At 28.5% G+C, this 13,186-nt stretch overlaps 1 protein-coding gene and 1 long non-coding RNA gene across 4 annotated transcripts; one reads left to right on the top strand and one right to left on the bottom strand.

Annotated features, from left to right (window-relative positions):
- Positions 1-3,148: 3,148 nt before the first annotated feature.
- LOC120267853 lies at positions 3,149-4,303 on the bottom strand. Its single transcript, XM_039275530.1, has 2 exons — positions 3,845-4,303; positions 3,149-3,756 (listed from the first exon to the last, which is right to left on the bottom strand). The coding sequence occupies exons 1-2, from the start codon at positions 3,980-3,982 to the stop codon at positions 3,265-3,267; spliced, it is 630 nt and encodes a 209-aa protein (XP_039131464.1). The 5' UTR covers positions 3,983-4,303; the 3' UTR covers positions 3,149-3,264.
- A 210-nt stretch (positions 4,304-4,513) lies between these two features.
- On the top strand, positions 4,514-8,663 carry LOC120267854. Of its 3 annotated transcripts, none has more exons than XR_005538606.1 (4): positions 4,514-4,805; positions 6,208-6,409; positions 7,884-7,967; positions 8,394-8,662. It is a non-coding gene; the product is annotated as an uncharacterized LOC120267854 (long non-coding RNA). The 3 variants fall into 3 exon arrangements; XR_005538605.1 differs by lacking the exon at positions 4,514-4,805 and adding an exon at positions 5,037-6,011; XR_005538604.1 differs by lacking the exon at positions 4,514-4,805 and having other exon boundaries at positions 6,022-6,409; positions 8,394-8,663.
- The last annotated feature ends 4,523 nt before the right edge of the window (positions 8,664-13,186 follow it).

Genomic DNA, 13,186 nt, shown 5'->3' with positions numbered 1-13,186 from the left:
AAGTCTAGAAGTACTAACATATCTATAAAAAAATATAGACCTCTATTGTTACGCTAACTTTGTTGGTATTATAAATACTATAAAAGGTACTATAAAAACAAATATTTTGTGAATCTTTCTAAAAACAAAAATACAAATGAATTGTGAACTTTGAAATAAATGAAAAGTTATATGAGATAAATATAGCTAAAAGTTACATTAAATGATATGAATTTTTAATAAGCCTAATTCTATGAGGCATGGGCTTAAAAGCAGTATAATCTCTATTAAAAAATAGACCTTTGTCAAATAGATTAATCTTGTTGGCATTATAAATACTATAAAAGGTACTTTAAAACAAATATTTTGTGGATTTTTTTAAATAAAAATTTTAATGAATGAATTTTGAACTCTTAAATAAATAAAAATAAATTAAAAATGTGTACTATGAAATATAGCTAAAAATTAAATTAGATGATATGAATTTTGAATAAGCCTAACCCTATACTATGTGGAGGCTTAGGTAGATGTAGTTATCTAATTTGGTTGGAAAAAAGACTTTGGGTTCATATTTGCAGGCATCAATTAAATACTTCAAATCAATTTTTAGTTGAACTACTAGTTCTTGATAATAAAAATCCAATGTTTGTTTTGAAATAAATAGTTCATAATTCATTTTCAATCATTTTCAATTTTGTTTTAAAGTAATTCAAATAAATTCAATATAAATTATTTTATAACAAAGCATTTAAAACTTATATTTTTTATTTTTGGAAAATTATATATTTTATACTTACAGTTTTTATTAAAAAAAATACATGGCTTAGAAAATTGTAAAAATTCTATTAATCAAGTATGAAATATTTATATAATATGCATTTTACCTCATAATGTAAAATCAAGCTATTCAATAAAAATTATATTTATACTGTAAATAAAAATACAAGCCACCAATTAAATTTTAAATTACAAAACATTATTTCTTAATTAAAAATACAAGGGATTTTTTTTTATATAGTTTTTACAATCTATTATTATAAGAAAGTTTTAATGAGGTTAGAAGTATTCTCTATATTCACACCAATAATGTCCCAATAATAATATGATTTTAATTTTATTCTATTTTTTATATTTAAAATATACTATTAAAAATACCTTTTCCCCCCTATAAACCCCTTTTAAAATTTTAATATTATTAAAATGTTAGAAATATTTAAACAATTTGAATATCTTCAACTTAATTTTTTTTAAAAAAAACATATATTTAAATGCAAGCATAAGCATATCATCATGCTTATGTCTTCAAATCCAATTTCAGAATTCCCAAACTACCCCTCATCCTCTTTTAAAATTACAAGTATATTTTTCATCAAATACACTAATTCTAATATTCCCAAACTACCTCTCATCTTCTTTTAAAATTACAAGCATATTATTCGTCACGTACAACAATGTTTATATTCCCAAACTACCCCCTAAACTCTTGGTTCATTACAATAATGCTTTTTTAAAAAAATTAACCCTTACAACATACAAATTTTCTTTTAAGGACCGCCTTTAAAATTTTTTAGAATGTTTCAAATTTTCATATTCACACATTTTATAGATTACTCCTCTTTTTCTTTTTTATATAATTATTACATTTTGGAGCTTTTATGTATTTCTTTTTTACTTATTACATTATAAATTTAGTACAATATTAAATAATTTTTTTTCAAATTTATTCTTTAATTTAATATATTTGTGTAATTTTCACTAAATCAAAATCAACTAAATATTAAATTATATTTTTCACAAATGAAATTTTAAATAAAGGTAATTTTGAAAAATAATAGATTTTTTTATAAAAATATAAATAATCAACTAATTTTATCCATTTTTTTAAATTAGTATAAATTAATTAAATATGACAACTAAAAAAAAAAAAACCCCTAACTTTTTGTTTAAGTACAATCCTAACTAATTTTCCCATAAAAAAAATCACTTGAAGTTTTCAAAATTTTCAAATTTTTACATTCACACTTTTTTAGATATTTTGTTTTATAAAAAAACCCTCATTTTTTAAAATTTTCATAATAATATTATAATTTGAGATTTTCAAGAAATTTCTTTTAATTTAATTAAAATAGAAATTAAATTCAATAATTTCCACTTATATGAACATTAAATACATATATTAATGTGACCCATTGATTAGGCGCCTCTAACGTTTAACACAAAACGATAATAAAGCATTTATTTCACATTTATATCGAAATTAATATGATTAGAAATATTCTTATTTTATATATATATATTGACATTTATAATGAAATAATGTGTGGAAGGGTCCCAATTCCTTAGAATGCATTAAATAAATATAATAATATTATTATTATTATTAAAATGCTCACCAGATAAAACACCAAAATGTCATAATTACGATTGGGCCCACCCGCTCTCGTGAGGGTCCCACTTACCTAAAACCCTAGCTAATAATTTTGCATTAAATGCATGGGGCCCATAAATTTAATGCGCTCCCTGGCCCACCAACCTTCACGCGTGCAATGCAAACAAAAGCCCGCATTGAATGCTTGGTCATTGCGGACACGTGTCCATGCCTGCCACGTAGGATTACAGATGGCTTTTCATATTTATAAAAAAATTATTATTATTATTTTTTATTCTCACAAGTCACACAACCACGCCATAATTAAATGGGATATATATTATTTTTGAAAAAAATTATAGAATAAAAATAATTTAAAAAAATTTGGTTTATTTGAATTTATTTGAGTTTTGTTAATATTAAATAAAATTAATATATCTATTTAAATAATTAAATTTAATTTTTTTATAAAAAATTGATAAAATAATTGTGCGTTGATTATGCATGACATATCATGTGTTTCTCTAACGTTAGATATTTCTCATATTAATTTGATATCAATACAAAACCTCAATTTGTAGAGTACTTTTTTTTTCCATATTTGTTATAATAATTTACTTATATTTAAAATTTAAAATATAATATTTAATATTATTATACCATAATTATATGGAAAAGCATAACAAGAAAATTCCCAAAATATTTACAGCAATTCAGAGCTTCAAAATAGACAAAAACAAGCAAGCGAATTTGCAACAAAATAAACAAGTCTATTTTCCTCATTTTTTTTTAAATAAAAAAGGAAATATTTTACAAAACCACTCATATTCTCTAATTTCTCTTTTTTCTCCCCAAATTTATAAAAAAAAAATTTCTATAATTCTTTATTATTATTATTAATTATTAATTTATTGAAATCAGGGAGAGGTGTAGTTGAGATCAATCTTGAGCTTCTTCGGGATCGCCGTGATCGGCACGTGCGAATCACAGCGTGGGCACCGTGGATTCCGCCTCGAGATCAGCACATAAAGCAAGCATCCAGGGCATCCAGCAGCCATCATCCCCGTCTCCGCGGACGAATCCCAGCCGTCCAATCCCTCCTCCTCCTCCGCCTCCGCTGCCCGTCTCTTCGCCGAGGAAGACGTCGTCGACGACGACGGCGACGGCGAGCCGTCCGACATCCTCCTCCTTCCCCTTGCTTCCCTCTCCGCCCTCTCTAGCGCGGACTTCACCTTCTCAAGGGTGCACACGCTCTGGTACTCCGGCGCCGCGGAGGAGGACGGCGAAACGAGCCTGAGATCCAGCGCTGCGGAGTCCTCCGTGATCGCTTGCGTTCCGATCGCCGCTGCCGGCGGCGGCGGGAGGTTCAGATCGTGGAGACCTCTCCTCTCGAGGTACGCCTTCTCCGGCTATCAATTCAGTTTCGATTTTAGATCAAATTAGTACAAAATTAGATGGAAATTGAGAGAGAAATTCGAAGAAATATCTATATAATACCATGAGATCAAGACGCCGATCTTGTCCTCCGAGATCACAGCCACCGAGGAGGTCTCTTGTGATCAGGTCGCGCTGGCCCTTGCCATCGCCGCCGCCGTCCTTCATCATCCTCAACCTTGCGCTCACGTCCGCCGCCATCCACGGCGATGAAAACTAGAATTCTTGACCTAGGGTTTCTAGGGTTTCAAAGTTAGGGTTTTTTTTTTTTAGGGTTTCTTGGGTTGGGAGAAGAAGAAGAACAACAAAGAGACGATGTTGTTCATAGAAAGCATAGAATGGGGTGGGTTACGTGAAGAACTAGAAAGATTGATAAAGGGTAGTGAAAGGTGTGATATTTAATGAATTGAAAGCAAGGACTAAGGAGACATTGGGATTGGGATAAGAATGGCCATTAATGGTTTGATTATTTTGTTGGAGTTTTTAATGAGCAAGAGAAGAGGAATGCAACCAAATTTGGGGCAATTAATGTTAAAGATAGGGAAAGAAGTCAAGAACCATGACCATGAGGATTCACAGGTGTAGTTATTAAGTGATAAATTCCCCCCTATTCATTGTGTATTGTATGATTTTTTTTTTATTTTTTATTTTGGAAGATTTATTTAATGATTAATGCAATAAAAAGTTACTGTCTTTTTAATGGTGACCCATGAAAGAAAGAAAGAAAGAAAGAAAGTTGACATTTTTATCCCATTAATTTTTGTGGTTTTCTTCTTTGTATCTCATGGTGCTTTCTGTCTTACTGGCATTAAATTTTTACTATCAAAGTGTGGTTATTAAGTACTGATTTCTTATTAAATGTGAATGAATTTTTAGATTTATTGAGGAATTGTTCAGTGAATCATGCAGGAAAGTTATCATATTTATCTCATTAATGTTTGTGTTTTTATCTTTCTGTCTCGTAGCTCTCTTGCTGGCACCCATGTTTTACTTGTCCACAGTTTTCACAAGTGTGTTTATTGAGGTATAAATTCTTATGAAATGTGGATGAATTTCTTAGAATTATTTAGGGATTATATGGAGTAGTTACCATGCAAGAAAATTTTGTTTTTTTTGGTGATGATGCTTTTGGACTTATTGAGAGATAATTTGGTCAATTATGCATCGAAGTTTCATATTTATCTCTTATGTTTTGCTCTTTTTTTATCTTATGGTACTAAAACTTTTATCTTCTTGCATCCAAGTTTTACGGCATCATATGCTATTTATTTATTAGAATTTTTGGACCTTAAAAAAAAATCAGGACTACGTGTGTGTTTGGACCTGCTTGTTCAAAAACTCTCTCATAGACTTAAGTTTTTGAAAAAATAAAATAAAATAAAAAGGAAAATTTCTAATTTTTAAAGTCTTTATGTTAATAGTTTATTAAATTTCTTTTTTCCCTAAAAATACCAGAAGTCCACTTTACATGGCTGGAAAAAAAAAGCCAACAAATGGTTGTTAACATTTTCTGAAAGACGTTTGTAGTCTTTTTCTATACTTTTTTTTTTTATTTGTAAAAAAGAAACTGAAAATATTTCAGATAAATTATATGGGGCTAATTTGAAACGAAAATGAAAACTTAAATTCAAAGTTATGGTTTTACATGGCACTTGTGCTGTCTCTTATTTAATTGGTTTAAATCTTCTTAAGTTGATGGTGAGTGAAAGTAGAAGATTTGAAAGGATCCCTTTGGGGCTTATGTAATTAATATTATGTGGTGCAATGAAGGACCAGGACAAGGACTATTAATCAACCAAACTCCAGTGGGACCATTTTTGGGCCTATGAAACTTCCTCATTTCTAAAACCCCTTAAATATCCCACCCTCTTCCATTCATTGTGTGGTGCTGATCAATGTGCAATTATGAGATCTTGAAGGAGCTCAGCAGGCCATTATTATACCAGCATTGACCCCTGAGTTTTCTGATGCAAGCCTGCACCTTATATAGTTCCAATCCATCAATTACTACCAATTTAATTCTCATATAAAAAAAATCTTTTGTGTTAGGACTTACATGGGATGCTGTTCCCAAAATTAGTTTGTGTTGAATTGGTGCACTGACCCATTCATTTATTTCATGCAGAAATTGAGTTGCTATTAGTGATGTGTTTTTGAATAATGATGGTGGGTACTACATCCACTGATCCACGTTTTCGTTGATACAGTCAAATGAATGCTTGATTTTTAAGTAGGAATACTTTTTTATTTATTGTCCCATTGAAAAGTCAGTGACAGTCTTGTTAACCTTTTTTCTATATATTTTTTCTGGCCCCTTATCTTTGTGAATAACTGTTTAACATACCATCTGAATGGTTACTTGTAGTTTTCCAACCTGAACTATTTGTTATAACAGAGAAGAAGTTACTAATGATATTTGCACACAGTATATTGTGATCAGGAACAGCCGCAATTGGTTGGTCTTCTTTTTGGTCAACAAATATGCCAGAAGTGCTGGATTTGCAGGTAACTGACACAGCATGTGACTCTACCAATCATCCTGTCAGTCATATCTAACCTAGGGTTAGAAAATCATGCTAGCCATGGCACACTGCCAATATCCAAAGGCATGGCACACTGCACGGCCAGGTAACTTCTGTCCAACTTTTGTTCTTCTTTTAAATCTTGTGGGATTTTATTCACTTTACCGAATTAAAACCAGAGCAGGTAGTTACCGCGGATCATTTTACACTTTAAGGGATTGTTTAGTTCGTGGTAATGACATATTACCACGTAACAAGATTACTATAATAATATGAGTAAGAATATTATATAATTGAGAATATTACGGTAATTTAATATAATCATGTTTAGTTAGAAACTCTTATTATCGGGAATAATTCATTACCGTGTTTGGTTGTCATGGTAATCAATTTGTTAAAATATAAAAAATTAAGATTACTATGGTAATCCAAGATATACACCAAATTTGGTGGTAATAGGATTATCACTTTCGTGGTAATATTTATAAGTTGGTAATATGATATTACCATCTACATTACTACCCGTGCAATGTCAAACGTCGTAATATTTATAAGTTGGTAATGTGATATTACCATCCACATTACTACCCGTGTAATATCAAACGTGGTAATATTTTCAGTACGTGGTAATATTTCTACATTACCACGAAACATACGGCTCCTATATATATATATATATATATATATATATATATATATTAGTATCGCTACCTGTTATTTGTATAATCTCCTTTTTTCAAAAAATAATTTTAATTTTTTTAAATGAGTAAAATATAATTATATTTTATTATATTTAAATTTTTATTTATGTTAAATGTGTTATTAGTAATAAAAAAATGTTTTATTTTATTTATTTGTTTTGCATTTGATGTTTTATTAGATTTTTCAAAGTCAATTATAATAGTTGAAAATAATTTATGTAGAAAAAGTATAGTGGTAGTTTGTATGATAGGAAGTTATTTAAATATTAGGGTTTGTGGGTCCTATGTTTTTATTAATAATGAATATTAATTTTTTGATAAAAAGTGGGTAAATGTATAAATGTTTTTTATTTTTTTTATAGTCATGTCATTTAAGTAGAATTTTTTTTACTCACACAGATATATATATATATACCAAATTATTAGTCACACTGAATAATGTTACTATGTGGAGTTTTTTTTTATTACTATTAACTAATATGTAATCATTCTTTTAGTATTAGTATTAATGTGAAAACTTTGCCCACATTAGCAATAACTCTAAAATTATAGATAATCATTTTACAATGACATATGATCCTTCCAACAATAGAATTAATCATATAACAAGCCGTGTAAACTAATAAACCATCATGTTTACATTTAGCTAGGTTCATGTTATTTGATTTAAAAAAACTAATAAAATGATTAAATTTTAATAATTTACATGTAATTGAAATAACCAAACCAAAAAATGCATTTATAAATAAAAATAAACAGTCCATTTGAACTAAAAAAGTGGCTTTATCAAATTTTATATTTGTTACAAAGCTGATGCAAGCTTTCTTTACCTAAAGATTGTTTTTTAAAGTTTATTGTTGGAAACTGAAACAAATGCAGGAACTCACCAGTAATCTCATCAGTCATGTCAAAGACCAGAGATTTTAAAATTACCAGACATGATGATTGATGATGCAGAAGCAGGTATGATTCTACTGATCTTATCAACATTTTTCTATTGCCTACATCACTCTGATGCATTCTTTCTTTATTTCTCCTTTAAAACTATTGTTTAGCTTTTTTTTCAGATGCAAATTAAATGTAAACCCAACTTATCTCTCATTGTTTATCCCTCATGAAGCACAGAAGTAGTACTACTTAGAACTATACAACCATCTTGTCATTAGTCATGTCAAAGACCAGTAACTCAAAGATTACCAGACATGAAACTGAAAAAAAATCAGGTGTCATGTGTCTAAATTCTCTCATTATCCTTGCATCAACTGTGCATTGGCTATCATCCTTCTCATCATAATGCTAGCTAGACAAAATGACCAGTTTGTCTTTACCTCCCCTCATAAAAACAAACATTAATTAGAACCTTTCCCTTCTTTTGCTAACTTGTTGTAGATCAACCTAGAGCTACACTGATAAGGTGGCCATCTGGATCTTATTTCTTTAAAGGTATAAATACCAAAATTCTCTCCTCTATTTTATGTTTTTGATTTTTATAATCTTTTATAATATAATATTTGTCTGTCTTTTAATTCTCATATTTACATATTTTTATCTTTTTTGATCCTCTAATTGATGGACATTCATCAGTTTGAGAGACCAAGAAAACATATTCATTATCTAAAATACGAAAATGTGTAAATACGAGGGTTAAAAATATGAATTTTATACTTAAAAATATTAAAAACATAAAAAAACACAAAATAAAAAACTATTTTAATAATTTTAATTATTTTTAATATAGAACTATAGTTTTAAAGGGCTGAAATTATTTTATTTTATTTATATTTTTTTAAGTGAGAGAATAATATTCATTGACACTGAGAAATTCTTTAGATTTTATCTTTGATTTATTTTCATTCTTAAATTTACAAAATATATATATAGAGGTTGAATATTCTGTGGACATACACATATGTGAATTTTAAGCAAGTTTACTATAGACCCTTGGATCGAAATCAGTGGTTGAAATTATTTAGATGCATAGTTTTACTATGCTTATAAATAGTAATACAGTAAAAAATGAGATGCACAATGATTCAATCTAAAACATAGATCATAATCGTAACAGTAAATGAATCAATCTCAACCACATAATAAAAAGTTGGATGTACAGTGATTCATCTTAAAACCATAGATCATAATCATAATAAATGAATCAATCTCAACCGTCCAAATTCATTTCTACTAAATATACGGTGAGAACACTGAAAACTTCCAAATTCATTTCTACTAAATGTACGATGAGAACACTGAAAACTTATACTACAAGAGACAACATATCAATCAAACCAAATCAAGTACTATCTCCAGGCACTGTTGTTGCACCTGTTGACACATCCCTTTATTCCTGTCTTTCTCCTTTTATTTCTCTCTCAACTAATCTGGGAATGTTGCTACCAAAAACGTCCTCTGTTTCTCCACACACACAAACACACACACACATATATATATATATTCATTATCACTGTTTTGTTGGTTAAAAGTCACCAAGATAAATTTAAGGTTTGTGAATTCACTCCATCATGCACATCAAATCTTGGTAATAAAGGAAAAGTATGGTCGGGTAATAAATGTTCTTGTACCCTAATACCATTTCTCCATTTAATTATGATCATTTGAAAACTATGAAATTTTTGCCTATTCTTTAGTCCTCCTTCAAATGCTTTTAATGAAAGAAGATGAAGATGGGTTTGTTTTTAATGTATATTAAGTGGTTGGTCAGACCTTTGGTGATTTAATTAATTGTATAATAAATGGGGACATTAACAGGTCTCTAAAAATGTTATAAGTAGCTCTACTTTAGTTCTGTCCATAAATATTTATTGCCAAAATAGTTGAAAATTCTGCTCATTAATTAATTGGGCACCAATCTTCATTGATTACTTGAAAGACTTTATATCTTCATATTAATAAGTTGCAGGTGTAAACAAAGACTTTTCATATGCTTTTAATATGGATAAATTATTATGCAATTTAATGTTGCTTCTTTATACTCCCCTGCACTATTTATAATTACTTTTATACCCCTAAATATATAGGTACAATTATTACTGAAGTGACCCTTACATTGCAATTTCATTTTTTTTAATTCTCAATTCAATAATAATAAACTGTGGAAATTTAGAAACCACCAAAGACGGCAGTGTATTTAATGGTGAACAATTATTAATTAATGAGCAAATGAAAAAGAAACCTATATTTTTTAGGTACAATAAAGAAATGCATTTATGACTTTGTGGTTTTATATTCATGGTATGGATAGGGAATCAGGGATGTTGTTCTCCTTCCATTTACTCCCTCCATTTTCCCTTCATCATTCTCTTATTACATGTTGTTTTAAGAGTATAATATCCGAATCTGGGCTTTTTACTTTTCTTTTTTGCCCTTACCCGTGAACGCTCCCACAGCATCCTCTCACTGAAAACGATTCTACTTCAGCCCTTCCATTCTCAAAAATGTGCAATTCATTACAATCGTATTTTTCAGCAGCAGGTGACTAAAACCAAGAGATCATGCAGAAAAGTGACCAACCGGCCATCTTCAAGAAAGAGAGGACTAAGACATCTCCCTGAGCAGAGGACCAAAAGAGTATAGATAGAAAAATGCATGATCAACTCTGATTATACCTTTTTTAAGAATATATATATATATATATATATATATATATATATATATATATATATATATATATATATATATATATATATATATGTATAGTTGTAGCTTTACATTATTAACATTGATTTTTTTTTTTTTAACTTGATCTTTATTCAATTTTTTATTAAAGTAATTTTAATTTCTTCAAATTTTATTTTCAATGTTAAAACGAGACTTTCAAAATAAAAATAAAAAGCTTTAATAAGATCATTAAATTGATGTATTTTTTTAGCTCTTAGTTGATGCGGTGAATAATGCGTTTTATATATTTATATGGAAAATTAAAATAGAGCGGTTTTAACTTTTAACCCCTATTTGCCACCTTAGCTTAAGCTCCAAATCAAATAAAAACAATAGAGATTCAAGATATTAATTAAGATTCGGGTAATTGGTTAATTAGTTGATAGTATTAAATTTTTAAAAATTGTATCAATTTGTTTTATTTAAAAATCTATCAAATTTTAATTAATTTCTCTTTCTATTTTTCATTAGTATATCTTTTATTCAATTTATCAAAATATTGTTTTACATTTTCCAAAAATATGTTGAAAAGAATAGGAGTGCATCAAAGATAAAACAGTAATCTTGGATAAAAATTATTTAATATTTTTAAATTTTCTAAATGGATATATAAAAACTAGAGGAAGTAAACTAAACTAGGCCTAGTACATTCCTATTTCAAGTTGAACTAGAATAGAGGCTCCTTACTAATAAAAATAATGTCATAAATAAAGAATTCATCTAAATATTAAGGAAACTCAGAAGATATATATATATATATGAGGCTTTACCTTGTACGCATGCCTCATATTGTAAATCTACACATTAATTATCACCGTTGGAATGAGACGTATAATATTTTAATCTAAACAATAGATCATGGTTATAAAAAGTGTATAAATTAATCTCAACCGTCCAAATCAGACACATTAGAACAACTTGTTTAGATCAGGTATCATACTTGGATACTGTTGATTGCACTATTTATTCACCCATCTATTCTTATTTTTCTCATCCTTATTCTCTCTTAATTTTTTTAAAAATCTAGGAGCGTTTACAGAAACTCATCAAATGATCTTTTCTATATATATATATATATATATATATAGAGTAGAAAAGTCATCAAACATTTTCAGATTTTACAAAATAAGAGAGAACCAGTGAGAAAGTGATCCAAGATACCCGTAGAAGACTGAGTCTCATATATATAAATATTGAATGGATGTAAAATTCAATGGTGATATAAAAACTACAGCCTAAATAGCATGGTCAAAATATCACAAATGTCACTCTATTTTTCAGTGTTTTCACCCTTTAAACTCCCTCTAATATAAAAATCACTTTTTGGTCCTCGTGATATTCACATTGTCTTTTGGTCCTCTAACCGACAGAGATACGCTGCTTTTGTCCTTCCAGGTTGACGAATTAGAGGACCAAAAAGGATGAAAAATACGTAATAAGAGGCCAAAAGCAGATTTTACAACTAAAGCGATGAAAACGCCAGTAAATACAAAGACCAAAAGGGTGAATTTTATATTAGAGGGACTAAAATGGCAGAAAATAAAAAATAGAGGGATCATTTTGATATTTATACCAAATAGCATTTATTAAACCTGGTAGTTCAAAATAAATGCCATAAAAGACCAATTTATGAACTCTCAATCTTTAAAAGTGGTGGTTGTTAGTTCTGTCTGGAATCTAGATCCTTGTTTGGTTATTTTCATTCTTATCTTACATATAAATTTTAGGAGGAGAAGCGCATACAGAATAAATAAATGGTAAGAACCTAAATGTAAATCAGCTGTGAACATCTCTCACAATCAATCAATGCATGAACATTTAAATGGCCACATTCAAACCAAATATGTCACTCGTACCATTTCCAAATAAGCCCATGTAAATGTCATTTAACATTTTAATAAAAATTATTTGATAACTTAAATCATATAAATATTTGATTAAAATATATTTTTATATATAAAAAAACTGATCATTACTCAACTAATTTTCTACCCGCATAACATCAAATTTTAATAATTTTGGAAATCATGAAGTTACTATGAGTTGCATTAAACTTCAATTGTATTTAAAAAATTAGAAAAAAAGATAGATTTGAAAAAAAAAAAATCTGAAATATTATTCTATATATATAAAAAAATATATACTCATTTAGTTTCAGGAGTATATTGACTTGCCAAAATAAAATAAAATGCCATTGAGCCTCATTTTGTTATATGTGGAGTTTTAAAGAGGTAGTCTTTCAATATAGTACAAACATTGAAATCTATTAAGATATGCATATATTCTGAAATTACCTAATCAAACTTGGGACATTAATTTCATGAAAATTCAAAATAAAATAAAATAAAATAAGTAAATAAATAGTCCAAAATGAAGTAATCACATCCAGTACTTCCTTACAGGCTTCCAATGGTTTCTAAACATCAAGCCAAGAGTTCAAATCAACTAACCAAGAAGTAATCACAACCACGACCAAGTGATCTATTAGTAATCAGATCGCCATTAAA

This window comes from Dioscorea cayenensis, chromosome 8 (assembly GCF_009730915.1).
Source record: "Dioscorea cayenensis subsp. rotundata cultivar TDr96_F1 chromosome 8, TDr96_F1_v2_PseudoChromosome.rev07_lg8_w22 25.fasta, whole genome shotgun sequence".
NCBI classification, from domain to species: Eukaryota; Viridiplantae; Streptophyta; class Magnoliopsida; order Dioscoreales; family Dioscoreaceae; genus Dioscorea; species Dioscorea cayenensis.
Note: the sequence above shows the minus strand (reverse complement) of the source record. Positions and strands in the feature narration are given on the sequence as shown.